The 17,878-nt window shown below is 40.0% G+C and overlaps 1 protein-coding gene and 1 long non-coding RNA gene across 6 annotated transcripts in view; one reads left to right on the forward strand and one right to left on the reverse strand.

Annotated features, from left to right (window-relative positions):
• LOC105433031 (irregular chiasm C-roughest protein) overlaps positions 1-17,878 on the reverse strand; it is a 130,791-nt gene that overhangs the window by 20,287 nt on the left and 92,626 nt on the right. For all 4 annotated transcript variants that reach the window (XR_016140210.1, XM_011648103.3, XM_089081105.1 and 1 more), the window contains exons 3-7: positions 15,563-15,795; positions 7,483-7,683; positions 5,581-5,690; positions 1,861-2,012; positions 1,052-1,362 (exon numbers count right to left, since the gene is read on the reverse strand). Coding sequence is in view for 3 of the 4 variants with exons in the window: in XM_011648103.3 (XP_011646405.2) it covers positions 1,052-1,362; positions 1,861-2,012; positions 5,581-5,690; positions 7,483-7,683; positions 15,563-15,795 (1,007 nt within the window). In the remaining variant the exon portion in view is untranslated. The remainder of the gene's footprint in view (positions 1-1,051; positions 1,363-1,860; positions 2,013-5,580; positions 5,691-7,482; positions 7,684-15,562; positions 15,796-17,878) is intronic.
• Positions 1-17,878, forward strand: part of LOC105433030 (uncharacterized) — a 183,032-nt gene that overhangs the window by 5,044 nt on the left and 160,110 nt on the right. The gene's annotated exons all lie outside the window — the stretch shown is intronic.

Below are 17,878 nucleotides of genomic sequence, written 5' to 3' on the forward strand. Positions count from 1 at the left end.
GGCGACCCGCGCACCTTTGTCTCTCTTCTAAAAGCGTTTCAAGCATCGGCAGAGAGGAAAATGTGGGAATGGCATCGCGCGATCATCGCGAGCCCTGTGTCAGCGGGGAAGAAACGTATATAGAATGCTGGCGAGACGCTTGGACGCACTTCGGGTGCCATTTCATCCGAATCGAAACGCGGGACGAGAATTCATATCGACATACGTCTGTAAACGTCTAGTCTGTGTCTTGTAAAGCGAATTTAAAACCAATATAATTTTAATAAGATCTTTAAGAAATAAATAAATATCACGTCACACGTCAGATCATGTCAACGAAAAAGCCTGGACAGATTCATTCCGATGCGGAAAATGTTTATCGAGAACACGTCAGCACCCCCGTGCGCTGACCATCTTACGAATCCTCAAGCGTATTTTCATGTCACGCGGATGAAGCTAAATTATCCAAAGTAAATTATACTGAGTGCTTCCTGATAACTGCCGTTGCCAGCTCAAAAGACTTTTCCGGCGGCGGGAGTGCTTCCGTGCAATAATAATTCATGATACACATGAACGCGCGGGATCCCGGCGATGGGGCACTCAAGAAAATTACGCGCGGGTCGCGCGTTTCTTTGCACCCGATCGCGTTGTCAATGATACCGTGAATGAAAAACTGATACATTTGATAAATTTGTAGGAGACGAAAAAACTAACCGATCGGGATTCGAATTCGCGATCCTTCGTTACGGACCGCGATACCTATGTTCATTATGTATCGTCAATGTAGATTAATTTTAAGCTCGGTTTAATTTACTTTTTATCTTTTTTCAATTCTAAGAATTAAAAAGGAATAAAGAAGTAAGTTAAATAAAGAGATAAAAGTTCTATCTACGTTGATTCCTCTACGCGATAATTCCTCTCCGTTAATTGTTTATTTGTTTCCAATCTTCTGAAATAATATTTGAAGACCACTTACGGTCCTTATATATTGCTATTCTCGTTTTTCTCGTTTATTAAATTTAATTTATTACTTATAATTTAGTCGTTGAATCGAATAATCGTGTACACGTACCTTGACCACTCCTTCGTCGGGCACGTACTGGATCCTTTGCGATACTATACTCGGCGGGGCGCGAATGTAGATGTTGGCGTAGCCGGTCAATTCCGGGAAGCCGGGCACTCGGGCCTTGCAGTAGTAACGGCCGGCGGTGTCGGGACTCACAAAGACGCTTATGTTCGGGCTGGTGGCGACCATTCGCTCCGAATCCTCATGGTACCACAGAATCTCCGGCGTCGGATTCCCGTCTACGTCGCACTGCAGGATCTCCGTCGCGCCGTAATGCGTTTCCACGGAGAGCGGTGGGTGCCGAAACTGCGGGCCGTCTGAGGAAATTCAATTTTAACCCCCGGGGTCAGTTCTCGTGAAAATGAACTCCGCGCGCCGGGAGGCAGGAGGGGAAGAAAAAAAAAATGTTACTTCCTTGCTGCCGCCGCGCGTCTATTCCGGCGCGGCTTATTTCGAGAGCGCGCGTTTCCGCGGCGCGGCGCTCTATTTTATATCGTTACCACGATTGCTCCTTTAACACACCGGCTTGTAAGGTACCGGCTTTACGGTAGAACGAAATTCTCTCTTAGCACGAACTCGAGTAGCGCGCGTGCAAAATGCGCAGCTCTCTATTTTATATCTTTACGCGACTGTATTTTTAGGCCACCGTCGTTGAAACGATATTATTTTTTTAATGCGAAACTGACGTTGGATTTCTATCGCGAAATTTAAACATCGAAACGGAAATCGATGCTGGAAATCTGCGCGGTGGTCTCAACGAAAATATCTATCTCCCTCGTTATTATTTTATACGGATAATTAGATTTTATACTTACATCTTATATCCAAGGTTTGGCTCTCCTCGCTTTTCCCGACGTCATTGGAAACCTCGCATTTTACGGTAGCGTCGTGCAGCTCGCGGGTAGCATTGTGAATAATCATCTCCGTGGTGTAGTCCCCGATCACCTTTTTCTTGTTGATAAACCACCTGGGAGAAGAAAAGCGAAATAGACGTCATTTGAAGAAGAGGGATAAAATGGCGTCTCCTCTTTACGTAATAATTCGATCATTGGCGGGTGTAATAAGCCGACGTTGCGGATCAAAAACTCACGGATTATCAGACATTTTTCACAACTCGCGTTTTCTCTTACCACCAGTCCGCAACTTTCTCGTGTCGCCTGTCGCCACCTCCCCTTCCGGATCAATACGACTTTTTAATAACGCGGTGCATTCAAATATTACTTCTGTAACTCGGATCTAGAGTGACTTTTTTTGCTGATTTCATTGAATAAATGATATCTTCCAATGGATAACCAAAATACATGCAAAATTTACGTGCATTTTTCAATTGACTTTGATTTTTTTAGGTTTAATTAGATCACTTTTTTATATTTTAATACTTCACATTTATTTCGAACTAGATTTTAAATAAAAATAAAATTAATTGAAAATTAAACGAAAAAATATCTTGACATTATTTATATGTGTCTGTGACATTTCACTTTCGATTAATTGAAAATTTATTGAGGTCTCAACGTTTATATTGTAAAGAAGTCGATTCTAAATTGATCAAGGAGTATACTTTTTTACTACTACACAAATTTGATTCGGAGACATTTTGTACACGTGCTTTATGACGTTTCCTTACCGCAAAGTGCTCTGCCACTCGACTTTTGCCAACGGAGGCGTCCTCACGAAGGATCCGAGCGATTTATCTCGAGCATCGTTTGGCCGCACAATCGAGGAAAAGAGCCTTGGCGTCGTCGTTTCGAATGGTAATAAACGGGCGAGGGCAGGCTGTGCTTTTCACAGCGGCGAAACGGCCTTCGCGTACAATCAGCGAAAAGGAGAGAGCGAGAGAGGAATCGAATCGAACTGGAACGACGACTTACCGGGCTCGTGTGTCTCTAGGCGAGAGAGACCCATAGTGCACCCACCCTCCTGCCACCCTCACATGCCTCCTTTACCCCCTCGCGTCGCAATCGATTTTATCGGAGCCGTGGAGCCGTCCGACAGACAATTTACCTCGCAAAGATGCCGGCGAAAGCGCTGTGCCACGTACATTCGCGCCAGTACTATGCCATAACGACTCGATAAACATCCAAGTGTCTGTAGGTCATCTCCTATCTTCCGGTAAAGTTCAACTCTTCCGCGTACGCATCTATAGAGTGTTCGAGGGAGATGCGATCTAACTTTAGGAAGATATTTTACTCGCAGCGAGATTGAAAGAAGTTTTATGAATCCGGCAACACCTTCCCATTTCGAGTTGTAATACGTTATATGTATTTGTCACCGGAGGGAGGGTGGCTTCTCATTTTCAGCGCGAGTAGAATATATTTCAGGAAGTAAGCCTTTTTCGAACAATTTTTATTGTATATTCCATTTTTAAAATTCGTTTTTTCAACGCGCGTTTTTTTTTTAATTATATGTGTCTATTGTTTTCCATAAGTGTAAATAATTTATAATTTGAGGATAATATCTGGTAGAAAGTTTATAACGCCGCGGAATGTAGATATTTTCTGTATCCGCTTTTCTGTATTCCGCTTTCCGCGGACGTACCGCGGCCTTATCAAAGCAGTTCTGATGACGGAAATAACGCAAAATTAATTAATATCCGAAATTAATTAGCCCTAGAGTTATCTCGCGTTGTCTGACTTCCTACGTTTCCTTGTATATTATATAATCCTTTCTCTACGCCATTATAACGAGATAGTCCAAAAACTGATAGAATAATCGATAATGAGTTTGTTATTTTTGTTGTCTCGCTGCTTAACACCGCGCGAAAGCATTGAAAATCACGTCGTCGGCCTCACCGCTTTCTCAGTTTTCACTTGTATTCGGATCTTTTTTACGGATGTTGGCGACCATTGTAAAAGCTATAAAAAGCTGTGGAAGCTATAAAAGCCGTTGAAGCGACTGGTAACTAACGTTCGTTATCGTCAATACAATGTGGTCCTCTGACTGTTCTTTACTCGTTTCTCCGTTTATCCTACTATCCGTGAAGTCCCATAAGCCGATCAAGTTTCTTTTTTTTTTACGGAGCTTTAACACACATCGTCCACGCCTGGAGAAAGTCTGCCGTAACTCAAAAAAAAAAGAAAAAATCTGATTTCGAGCTTTTGTGTCCATATAAAAGCTTTCCGTTCAGTTTTATGTTTGGGAAAAAGGCAGCAATTTAAATCTCGGTAAATCGAAATTCTTTTGTTTCTATCTCTTATTATATGAAACTAATTTACAACTCGTGCAGCAAAATACAACAACGGAGCGAAGGAACGTTGGAGAACCGCGTTTGCGCGCCAATAAACGCACGAAGTCTGCGTCTAAAAAAAAATAAATAAAAAAACAACTTGATTTTGCAAATTGCAACAATGTTTTTTTTTTTTTAGCGATGCAATACGGGCTTTCTCGGGGGGTGATATTTTCGACGAGCCGATTTAATTCGAGCGACGATCCGATAATCTCGTAAATTAATACGGCGCGTTATCCGGGGCGAGCGATCCTTTTTTTTTTCCCGACGGGGATGTTGCGTAACGAATAATTTAAAAGCAATCAAAGCGGGCCCGCTACGCGAAACCCGCAAACGCGCCCCGCGTTAACACGTGCGCGCGCAACACCGTCCTGAATTTGACATTGTCCTCTTTGTAGAGACGGATATCGATCATCCGCCTTCTCTTTGTCGCTCCCAGCCAATGTACGAGCAACGCGACTCACGTTTTGCTTACGCGCCCTCGCGTGCTCACCACGCCGACGGCGTCGCTCACCTGTAGCGACACGCTATCGTGAGAAACTATCGATATTTCGAAAAGTTTAAGTAGCTTAAGGCTCTCGCGGGGAACCGATCGCTTTGAGGAAGGGAAGCTGATGCGAGTCGCGCGCGTGTCATATTTTATTTGTGCATGCAAAAAGAAAAGTTTCGGTTTAGATCGAGTTTACCACTTTCCGGTAAATATTTTCCCGGCAAATTTTCCTGGCTTCCCATCCCCGAAAGTTTGAAAAAATAATCCAAACGTTTAAATTAAAACGGGACATAATTTACGACCGATTACGATGATTTTTAATATTGCATGGAGAAAATTTGATTATCCGCGATCTCTATATTAGTGTTCCCGTCCTGTTATTAATACTTCACTTGTATGCTAATTATAGATACACAGAGGGTAACTATTAAGTAACCATTTGGAAACTAGTCCTCAGCTACATAGACTTTATTGAACAACTTAGACGACCCGATTTCGACTAAAGTTCGGCTTATTGTCGTAAATCTATAAAGAGAAGTCTTCCTTTGTTTTTAATAAATAAGTAATAATCAGCCTTGCAATTTTATCGGTTTCGTACATTCTTACAATAAAGTGGAGTTTTTATAATCTTTGAAAGTTTACATCACTTCATTAATTAATTCTAAAGTATCTCGAACAGAAATCGAAGGCATCTCTCTTTCCTCTCTCCTCTCTCTCTTTCTCTCTCTCTCTCTCTCTCTCTCTCTCTCTCTCTCTCTCTCTGACTCTCTTTCTACTGTTAATGAAATAAGTTGATATTTCTTTTGTGTTTTTATTCACCTGTATTCCACGTCGGGTGGATTGGCTTCAGCGCAACATTTGAACCTAAGCTCAGAACCTTCGACGATGCGATCGATCTTCGAGAGGGACACCTTCGGTGCGTAACGTACCTGAAAACAAAATACGTAAATCGCCTTTCTCCGTTTTCTTTCCATCATGCAGAAATCGAGCGCGGTCCGTTTGATATTATCGTCGCGCTCTCGTCCCGAGGTGTGTACTACGATGCGTAGTCCGGAATAATAATGATGCATATCCATTACCGCACGTTTGAAATTTTCGAAGCGTTCGTTATATATTTCACAAGGGAAATAGGAGAAATATCCCGTAGTATATATCTCTCAAACTCGATACACTCTTCTAGAATTGAATGAAATTTTATACTTGTTCAATTTTGAGGGCTCATCCGAAATCTTTTAGGGATGCGTATTTATCATGTAAAATTTTAAAAACTCAATTCTTTTTTAAGGCTATCGCATGATTTTAAATTTAGTAATGTTTCATTTGTTGTACTGCGTATTTTTTTGGATTCACGCTTGCTTTTATCGACAGATTTTTTTTTTTTTTTTTTTTTTTTTTTTTTTTTTTTTTTTTTTTTTTTACAAGAAGTATCAATCTTTGCATACTGAAAATGATCAAAGTATCATACTTTTATAATTGATGAAAAATAAATAATTTTTCACAAATTAAACTTCATAATTGCCATACATTAGTAATAAAGTTTATCTTGCAATAAACTCTAGATTTATTTAAATAAGATTGTAATATTTAACAATTTTAATTTTTATATTAAAGATCAATATTACATTGAAGGATTTATTTAAATTTCCTCGAAGCAAAATTCATTTAAATTACATAAGTAATCTATGAAAGAAAAATAATTATATTTTAATAATAGATATTTTAGCAAAAGTTGATTCTGAATTATATATATAAAAAAAAAAAAGAAAAAACAAACCATAAAATGTAATAAAAGCAAAATAACTCTCTCCATGAGAATTATATAAATTTTGTCAACACATAGATGATGAAGAAAAAGCACGTTGAAGAAATAGAAGTTTCACATTTCGCTCAAAGTCGCTTGCGTAAGAACTGCTGCCAATTAGGATGATATTAACATCGAATTTATATTAGGAATCGTGAAAAGGGTAGGTAATATATCCGACGCGATGTAAAAGAGTTAAGTAATAACTCGTGAAAATTTTCTAGTAGACCGGCGTGGCGCGGCACGGCGCGTTCATAATATCGTGCCGCATTCGTCCTCGTCTTCGTCCTCGTTGTCGTCGTCGTCGTCGTCGTCGTCGTCGTCGTCGTCGTCGTCATCGTCGCAAATTCGAACGTTCTGCCCGGGCAAAAATCTCCGCGAGTTCACTTCGTTGCCCTTTCCTTGAAACTATTTGTTCCCTTTGCCACTTCGGATAATGGAGTCTACGTCTCTCTGAAGAAAAGAGGGCGGAAGTAGTACCCGGAGAACGCGCCAAAGTACTCGCGCGCTCGCAGCACGAAAGTTGCGCCAGCGGATGGCGATTACCGCGCGCTAACCGCTTCTCAAGACACGACGTTAATTATTATACGTCGCCTCGTTACCCTCGTTACTCCCTCCTCCCTGTCCCCGTCCTGGCCTCGCTTTCGCGCGACTCGCGTTAATTTCTTCCTCCGGTCAGCGAGTAAAAAGAGCGCGCGCAAAAGGCCAGTGATTTTATTTCCCTTTAAGCAAGATTTCTATCTTCCCCCGTTTCCCATTTTCTTTTATTTTTCTCTGATTTCTCGCCGCTCAGAGACTTATTTCAGAATATTATCCTATATATTTCTGACACGTAAACTCTGGGCTCGAGCTCAGGCGACGGCGTTATCATGTGTACGCGCTCGCCGAAACTAGGCTTAATTATTATTTCTAATTCGTACCTCGACGCGAAGTTTGGCGCTTTGCGGCGAACGATCCGCCATGTTTTGACTTTGGCACGTGAAAGTCGTGTTGTCGTGATCCTTCCGCGGCATCACTCTCAGGACGGACTTTACAGTAGTCAGCGGACCGTTATCAAACGGCTCCTTCGTGGTTTTGATGCCACGATGTAGCACGTTGCCCAGTCCATCGATCCACGTGATCTGCAAGAAACGTTACAGTTAAAAATAGCGTCGCTCGAGAAAACACCCGCGTCAGGGAATTGACCCGTGACCGGAATTCTTATGCTTTTATTACCATAATGTTGCCCGTGGGTCCTAAAAACTTGAGATTTTTTTTTTTAAAGCTCACAGCCCCTTTAGCGAAACACTCTGACAAAAATGTAAGCCTACTTTGACGTAAATATTAAAAAATAATCCGTCACGACACAACTTGAATATTTTAAATGAAATACATTAGGATTATCATTTAATACACTTTGATTAAAGCAGAAATTCACGGCGAAAATTCCACTAGCCTCTGCTCTCAAATTGCACACAATTGTGTCCGATCGAAATTTTCGCCGGGTATTGTTTACGGATAAAAACCGATCGGCCTCGGAAATTGTTGTGAGGCAGGGATGCGATTCGCACGATCAATTAATAATGAAGTTGCGAACGAATTTCCGTGCATAATGCCGTAACATGATTGTTCTGCCGGGGCCTGTTCAAACACAATTGCGCGCGTATGTACGTGCGTGTCGCGGAAATCAAGCTTATCGGCTCTAATTAGACACCTCATGCGAGAGTTCCTGCTGTTTGTTATCGATATGAGATCTCCGGGCTGCAAGTGCCGCAGCGTCCTTCCGCGCGTTCACCGCGTTAGGGAATCACTGGAATAATCGTATTCCCACATGGTGTCGCCATTAGAATTTACTGGTATTGTCTCGTGCCACGATTTATGCGCTCTTCGCACGATTTTTACGATGTATTAACATTATCGCTATTTCACTGACGGACAGACATCTATCGGATATATTTCGCTTTTCGAGGCGCGCGTTCCGTGAATTTTATTCCGATAATTTTGTTTTTCCGATTAATCAGCAACGTGCGATCGATCGTACCCGTATTTGTTAATAAAAATCATCAGCATACATGCTGATGATGTTTGCACAATCATTGGTACGAAAAGTGTGAAATAATACTTCTCACTATAATGCCTAATTAAAATATCTGGTTTGAAATATCTAAAGTGATTATTCGGTCACGTAATCCATCTTAAATATTTTTTATTTTCAGAAAATTATTCCGAGTTTTCATAATAATTATCTTCGAGCAGATTTTGAAATGCAGACTAAAATACTCGATAAGCGCATTTGAATTTATTCTCCTTGTTATGTATAAAGATATACAATGCTATTGTTAATTTGCCGCGGCAAATTATGGCATACAATGGCATGATAATAGAATGGTAGTTTGAACATTGAACATACTACGTAACACTGTGCGATTTCATAAACATGAAGATATTTCTAAACGTGAGAGAGATCGGAAATCGACATCTACGATTTATGCGAACTTGTCTTCTTCCATGCAATCAACACGTCGAATACGTTTTCCGTTGACGCGTTCTCGCGAGGCAGGTTCGTTTAGTTGCTTTTCTAACTGCGGCCTCCGCAGGAAATCGATCTCGTCCGCTCTAATTAGGAGTTCTGCGGTCCCGCGGTGCAGTACCATTTACTATTGTGTCACGAGTGCAAATGAAATTACCGCGCGAAGTGCATCTGCCTAAAGGAGCGGAAAATCAGAACGTACGGATATTTTTATCCTTCCCCGAAAATTTTCTCGTAAAAAACGATCTTGTAAGTATCTTTCATGAAACTCGTCACTTTTAAAGTAGAATCCACAATTTTCAGAGAAACTGAAACATCTGATAATTTTAATTAAATACAGGTTAAAAACGATGCACATATATGCATACATATATATATATATATGCGCGCGCGCGCGTGTGTGTGTGTGATAAAAAGCTATATTAATAGCTGTAATACTATATAAATATCGCGAAAAAGTATCATTTGTCGCAAAATTCTGATTATGGTATAATCCTGTTTTTATTTCAAATCTTTATTTTATATTTCAGTAAACAAGGCTCCGGAGCTAATTCTCCATCGAACGCTCATCCCACTTTTCCGCTCGCTTAATCACCCGATATTCAATTTTTACGTTTTCACGGTATTAAAGCTTGCATTTCGCATTTTCCGGTCCAGAACGGTAGAAATACACGCAGCTGGTTGCCCTCCGGGCTGGAGATTTCGAGGTGCGCGCGTCCAGCTTTATTACGAAGCATATTGAGAATCGTATCAGGATATCCTGTAGCGGTTTTCTCTGGTAAGATGAATAGATTCACAACTAATAATTTCCCGTGGGCATCCATGCACCTCCCGTCCCGTCACCCCCGTACGGACCACTCGCACGATGGACAATAGCTCTGAAAGTGGAGTTACGGGATGTAGAATAAGCGATGCGGCCAGGTGGATAGAAGGCATTAGTGGTAGTGGTAGTAATAGAGAGCGAGAGAGCGAGAGTGTATGAAAGAGAAAGAGAGAGAGACGCAGAGAGAGAGAGAGAGAGAGAGAGAGAGAGAGAGAGAGAGAGAGAGAGAGAGAGAGAGAGAGAGAGAGAGAGGTGTTGAAGAAAGGCGGAGGCAGGGATGGGAATTGCGCGAGTAAATGCCCTATCCCGTTGTTGGAGCTGTTTAATTACTAGTTATCAGTTGAAAGGCAAACGGAGGGACGCGCGAGAACGCGGGGGTGTGCGCGCGACAGCGGATCGAGGAAGGAAAGAAGAGAGAAGCGAAATCGGATTATGGCGAGAGCTGCGAAGCATTCGACTGTGGTGACTCTGAATTTCTAGCGGAATTGCACAGTTTCCCTCTCTCGCTCTCCCTCTCGCTTTTTCCTTCCTTTTCTCTTCCTCTCCCGTGCGATTCGCCTAATGAAGGCCGATAAGGCCGCGATAGATTCAGCAATATCGGCGGCTTAGAATCGTCGCCCGACCGAGCATCTCAGAGGGAACGAGATGGCTTGTACATTAAGTCGTAAAATCGAGGGATTTGCATTTATTAAATGTTCCCTTCGATTTTATCGCGCGCGGAGAGATTCCTAAGATTTTTCAAGTTAAATCGATCGTCGGCAAATTGTTGGTTCATCTCGCTTGACAGTTTCAAGCATACCGATGCGACGTTTCCTATATTTATTGCATAACTTTTCTTGGATAACACGAGATAAATAAAGCACGATAATATAGGTAATAGTATACAAATAATATTAAAATCCTGTCTTGAGGAAAGTTGTGGTATCTTGCGAGGAGCATTTCGGCGGTAATACGACGGGAAGTCTCGAAACTTTGGCCTTGTCGGGAAGACGAAGGAGCGAGATAGGAGGTGAAAGATATCATCAGAGTGAAAGTGTACGGAATACAATAATTTAAACAATTGTGTGAGAATCGCGGCAAGTAGACGTCACGTGTTTGGGAACAATTATTAGACGCTGTTTAATATTAATTTCGAGATTATACGCGACGGAGACAACTTCGTAGTTACCCGACTTTGTGAAAATTATTTCGGAAAATCCTTCTGTTTTATTCATCCCCGTAAACTTTTCGATACGCGAGAACACAGCGCGGAATGCGAATTAAAGAACAAGCGAATTCTAAGAGTTTACCGAATATTTAATTAACCTCTTGAGATCGTTTTCTTTTGGCGTAAAGAAGATGCATTTATACGATCATTTCTTATTAGCTTCTTAAAAAAAAACATATAATAGGTTTTACATTTGTAAATCTAATTTCATTTTCTAATTTATTTTAATTGGTAATATAAATTAGATGAAATATAATTATAATACATTTAATGTAATATAAATTTAATTAAATTAGATTTTATTGAAATATTTAAATTTATTGGAAATACCGACATTCTCAGTTAATCGATGAATATAAGTATAATATATAATTGGAAATTTATTTTTGCCTCCTTTGAAGTAGTCTTTAAAAAATTAACCGTACACATTTTTAATAAGAGGCTTGTGCAAATTTCGACAACGCGGCGTTCGCTCGTTCCAACCATTGCAAAATTTTCAGTGACAAATCAAAAGTAAAAAAAAAAAATCAAATATAAATATGTTTTGCGCCGTTCAGATGTAACTGGATCGTTCGCCTACGGCAATCTTATAAATCGATAAACAGATTTTCCCCAATCTGAATCTGTCGCCAAAAAGTTTCGTATTTTGACAGGCATTTAATGTTTGAAACCATGGCTTTTGCCATAAACGTCTATTACATCAATTCTTGAAGTAGGAGAGCGAAATGTATTATTCGCGTTGGTTATATTGCCGACTTAAAGTTATTACATTTTATGGCACCTTATACATTTTACTTTACGTGCACTGATAATACCACACGCAGCGCGCTATTGGGTATGCTAGAGAAGCAGTTTAACGATGAAACCGCACGAATTTTACGCACGATATCGCGTGATTAGCGCTCCACTCTTTCCCTCTTGCACTAACTTTTCACTGATCCAACAATGCATCGGAATTTTGCGAGTAGCTTTCGCTCCATTTTTTCCGCCCCATGAGCGGATAACGTTGAGTCACGTCAATGATCGATTATGAAGGTAGTCTATTGTTTGAGTGAACAGAGCCAAATGCAATAATGTAATTCGAAAATTTACGAAAAGTACTATCGTGCCGAAAAATAAATTTTTAATACCAAAAGTGAAACGATCTTAACAATCCTAAAAGCTGGGAATAAAAAATTTAGATAATGAAAATGAATAAGATAATGCAGAATTCATACAATTACGTGTATGACCGCGTTATATCGAACAAATATTAAAAATTTGAACATTGCGTGACATTAAAACTATTAATTATTTTGTACAGAATGAAATAGCTTATTTCACATCGTTGTAAAAATAATTGTTATTTTGTGAAGAGGTCGGATATTTTTTTTATTATTTTTTATTCATGTATTATTTTTTTTTGTTAGAACGCGATTTTTTTCTTCAATACATTTTGATATCTATAGGTGCGGTCATTAGCACATCTTATGGAACTTTTCGTAAAGCGGTTAAAATAATAGTTGGATGAGAATTTCGTGTATAATGAGACGATTCGAAATGATTGAAATCCAAATGTTGTACGTATTTCCAACCTATTTCCAGTTACAAATGCAATAATATTTGTAACGCCAGAAAATATCGATTTAATTAATGGATTTGCGAATGTGGTTTCGTGGTGATGAATAATGTGTAAATTAAGCCCTCATAAATATGATACTTTTTACGATTTGCACGATTATGATTCAATGCATCATGGAATTAAATTTACAAAAAAATATATATAATTTATGGCACATACAATAGTCATTAAATAATTTCTTTGACTAGTCATGCCGCATATTTTGATTATTAATATTCTACCAAAATTATAGAACTTCTGTAGGATTATGTGGTTCAATATTCTATTAGATTGCAGTAGACCATTTCAGTCGTCCTATAATTTAATGTATTCTTTTTGTGTGTCGCAGAACACATTCAAAATGGATATTTTTTTCGTGTTTAAATATTCTGTGATCATTACTCACGCGTCGATTCTCCGATCGCGCCATTAATCATGGATTTGCATAATTTTAATTAAAAAGCATGCGTTTGCGAGCGATCGAGAAACAAATTTCATTAAATTCTTCGCCAGTCACCGATTAACTAGCCACTCCTGGTAGGCCGGATTTATATTAACGACAGTGACCGTCGGTATCATATTTATCTGAGGGTAAAATTCGTGCTGGAGGTTCGCGTCCTTGAAATATTTGTACATTTACAAAATATATTGGACATACATTTCGTAACTTTTAACGAATTGCTCGCTCGCGATAATAAAGTATCTTGTTTTTGTTCTTTTCTGTATCTAACGTATAAAAAGATATAGTTATAAAATATAAATAAAAGAACAAATATTTCCATAATTTTTTTATATATGTATTTTTTCTTGTAATAAAATCAGAAATTTATTTTGTCGAGTATCTTGTAAGTAACGAAGTTGTTTACCCGTCGAAATTATTAAAATATTTGCATATATTTCCTTAATTTGGCAGCCATTTGTTATCAAAGCAATTATTGATCTGCCTACGATTAGTATTATGTTATTAAATAAGTTAGTCGATTCTAAATAGGCTAGTAAATTTTTATATGAAAGCCGGTGAAATAAATAGATTTGGAACCGGCCTGTACGTGTTGTCTTGCGAAAAACTTCTTAGCGTGCAATTGTAATGGAAAGTTATGCAGCCGTGATAACTTCCGATGTTGTTAGGACCCGCATAGCCGAACTTCTGCTACGTAATGAATGAAAATAAAGCGCGCCGTATGAAATCCGTAGGCGGTACATTAGCGTAATGGAAAACCCTTATCTGCAGAGCAGTCATTAAGTTTAAGCTCTTTTATATACGGATAAACTTCCTTTTGTCACGAATATTATGGAAACACATCTTGCAAGCTCATGGAGCTAACGAGAACTTTTTCCTGGTATTACCTGTGTCTCGTAAAGCAGACACTTTGGACTGAGTGTAATATATCAAAGCATTTATCCATCCTCTTTAACGATATTTTATGTGGGGATAATTGTATCGTAGCATATATAGCATATCACGTTATCGCTATTATTACGATTAAAATATTTGTCTTAATGTTAAAAATGTACGCGTATTATCAAGCTGTTATTATGTAGTATTGAGTGTAAAAACAATAACTGCTAACGAAGCTAATTTATTAGCTATAGTGTACAGCTCGTATAATACAACGCGCAAATTATATTGTTCTTTCTACTTTTCAAACTAATTCGCGTTTCCTCTCGTATTTTACTCTCGTTATTTACACACGTTTACATACGTATCGTATCGGGTGCCAAACGCGCGCGTATTTTATTACGTTTATAAGTTTAGGAGAGGTGGAGTTGCTGGTGGAACAATCGGTATTAACTGACGGGTTGGATGTGGATAGCGACATAGGTAACCCACATAAATCTCAGGCTCACCGAGCGTGATTTCGAAGTTGTTTTTGTTGCTTGGAACCACGCGCGTTCTGCTGAGTGGACTTCGCAGCAAGAAACGCGGCCCGTGGCTCCGGCCTCGTTTCAGATTTTCAGGGCAGATTCGGTACTATTTACTAAGCGTGTCGCACTCGAATTTTCTCTGCCAGTTAATCGGCAGGCATAACGCGGGCCGCATTCTTCACGTTACCGATCCCGGCAACGGCTACAGATCCGTGCGACACGAAAGCTCTCTCGAATGGATCTAGCACTTTGACACCGAGCGACATTGTCCAGCCACTCAGCAATCTGTTTATTTCCACGCGACAAAAAACAGCACTGTATCACGATCCAGCGATTTGACGCATAGTTTTGGAAAGGTTAACCGTGAGAAAAATAGTTCGTACTTTGTATTTCTGCGCAGCAATCTGCCACGAACAAAGGGATTTGATATATGGATATGATCATCCTTTTTTACGACGGATCCGTGGCTATAATTCAGCTTACACATACACACACACACACACACACACACACACACACACACACACACACACACATATATATATATATAGAGCCGCGTTAAGATATACTATTAGATACACGTGTATAATATTATATATATAAATATAACTTGAGATATATTATTAGATACGAAGTATTGATATACGACTCGTGCGTCACGTCGCACCGAAAATGTTTACCATAGGCTATAAAAGCCAGGTGTCCTTTTTATTATTTCTTCCCGTATAGACTCGCGATGGATAATCCGTGTACATAGAGACGTCCTCCGAAATGTGAGAAACATTAAGGAAAGGGCACGCCTCGTCGTAAAATCGATCGAGCATAATCTTCGAGGCGGAGTATTGCCCATCGGGATATCCGCGAAGTTTCCAGATGCAATCGCCGGGGGTTGTGCTTTCACGGCGATTAATCCGGTCTAATCTCGGGTAATCCTATCGATATATGTACGTTGACAAAAGATGCCGGAAGATGTGAAAAGAGAGAAGGATACTCACCTCCGCCGGTGGCTTTCCGGCGCTGCTTACGCATTCGATCACCAGTTCGCGATCTTCGGTGGTGACGAGGAAGTCACCCTGCAGGATCTTCGGCTTCTGCGGTGGTACTAGTACGCTTAGCTTGGCAAATCTCGATCGTAAAGCCGGCTGTCCGTCGTTTGTCGGCGAAGCCTGACATTGATACGTGCCGTCGTCCTCGAGTTCCACAGGATATATGTGTAGCGAAAAATCGCCTGAAAGCACGGACAAAAAATACGATCGATAAATATTGAACTTCAACATTTTGCGTGATGTTAAATATTGACGCATTTTCTCGTAAACTTTTTACTAGAGTTAAAATCACGTTCATTGATACGTTGGACGTTGCTTTAGCAATAATTTTAATATAAAAGAATCTTTGTATTATTAAAACATATAATAAAGAAGATTGGAAAATTGCGGATAAATGATCCCTCTGTGGACACGTGTATTTTCGTTCAAAGAAAATCGATTCCAAATTGAGTAAAGAATCTGTCAGTGAAATACAATGCGAAGTGGAAATAATTTGTATATTATATAGATACTCTTTGAATTGTAGACAATGGAGGAGATCGAAAAAAAAAACGATATCAATTGCAGCGGAATATGTCAGTCGTTTACGGCATCGCGTCGGAACGCAGATATGGAATTTATCGCGACGCGGTTTTATTTTAAATTCGTCGCGTATTCACGTAAACTGTCAGGAGCCAGCCAGCTTGATAACTACATCGACGAATTAGAGCGAGCTCATCCTAGTGTGAGGAAGAGTTTTTTTCTCCCTCCACCCTCTCCTTCTCTTTCTCTCTCTCTCTCTCTCTCTCTCTCTCTCTCTCTATATATATATATATATATATATATATATATATATATATTTCTCTCGCTTTCCTTCTCGTCTCCCCTCTCTTCCCGGTGATTTTCAACCAACTGCCGTTGCTGATTCCCTCGTCAAATCGCGAGAATACGCATTGTCTGTCGAGCGAAAGTGGCGTCGTCGTTCAAAAGTATCGCGGGCTCGTCGATTCACGCCGAGTCGCGTCACGTATCGCGATAACGTATCGCGCTCGAATAAATCCGCGTCCCCTGTGCAATTTATCCTCCTTTCTGTGTGCGCCGTTTCCTTCTTTCGCGCACTTTTTTTTCCCCGTCCCGTTCGACCGTCCGTCGGTCCGTCCTCTCGGTCCTTCTCGCGGATCGATGTCACGCACATGCATCTCGATGCGTCTCTATAACGTGATGCCTCTCGGATCCGCGAGCGGACAAAGTGAGCACGACGAAGGAGACATTCCGCGAATGCGAGCGGTGGTCGAAGGGACAGCTTCATGGTCAGACGGTAGAAAAATATAATTGTCAGTCTCCATGCGTGCGTGCGACGAAGGATAATTTCCTACAATAAATTGCACCTTCGCGATAAAGTTGGCTGACAACGACGACGGCGCGTCCGACCAGGGACGACGCGCTAAGGGCGGTTTCCGCCTGGGTGTCAGCCTTAATTTACTGCCCTTATATATGAAATATAAAATTCCACAGAAAATATGAAGCGAGTAGATAAATGTATTCCAAGACGATAATAACTCCATTTCCATGAAATTATTAATTTCTTTTTGTGGATTAATATAAATAATTTGAACGGTATATCGTAAGTCATACCGAAGGAGGGAAAATAATCTGAGAACATTAAATCTTAATATAAATTTTATTGTTAGCAGTGATATTAAACATTAATTCTACATTATGAGATTAATATATAAATTATGAAACGGTAATAACTTACAGTTTAAGATAAAGTTATTATACAATTACTTCTCTCTGCAGCTTTCCCTTTATCCTTCTCTTTCTAACGCAAGACAAAGTTCATGATTTTTAAATCGGCATTCTGTTCAGCACTTTCTCTCTCGTAGAATACGTAACTCTATAAATGATTTTTTTATTTAGTCTCTGTTAGAACAGTATGTCCCTTGATTGTTGCACTCTTGTTCGAAGCCACGGTGGCTTATGCCCGATGAAACGTGTATGAGCCGCCGGTAATACCGCGCGTTTCAGCCGTTAAACGTCAGGGCGTTATCGAAAATAATTTCCATGGGAAATTTTGTGTGGTGCGGTGTGGGATGACGCGAAAAGCTTCGTCGAGTCACTCGTCCGTGATGGTCGCGCGAGTAAAATTGACGAGCCTCTGCATTAAATGATAAAGCATTTTTTGCACTATTTTTGTATTTTATTTTGACTGCAGTGGCATATTCATCTGCTATTTCCACCAATGTGCCAATGATCGATTTATTCTTTCAAATTGTACAGCTTTAT

This window comes from Pogonomyrmex barbatus, unplaced genomic scaffold (genome assembly GCF_055798465.1).
Source record: "Pogonomyrmex barbatus isolate J1 unplaced genomic scaffold, ASM5579846v1 scaffold4, whole genome shotgun sequence".
Taxonomy (NCBI): Eukaryota; Metazoa; Arthropoda; class Insecta; order Hymenoptera; family Formicidae; genus Pogonomyrmex; species Pogonomyrmex barbatus.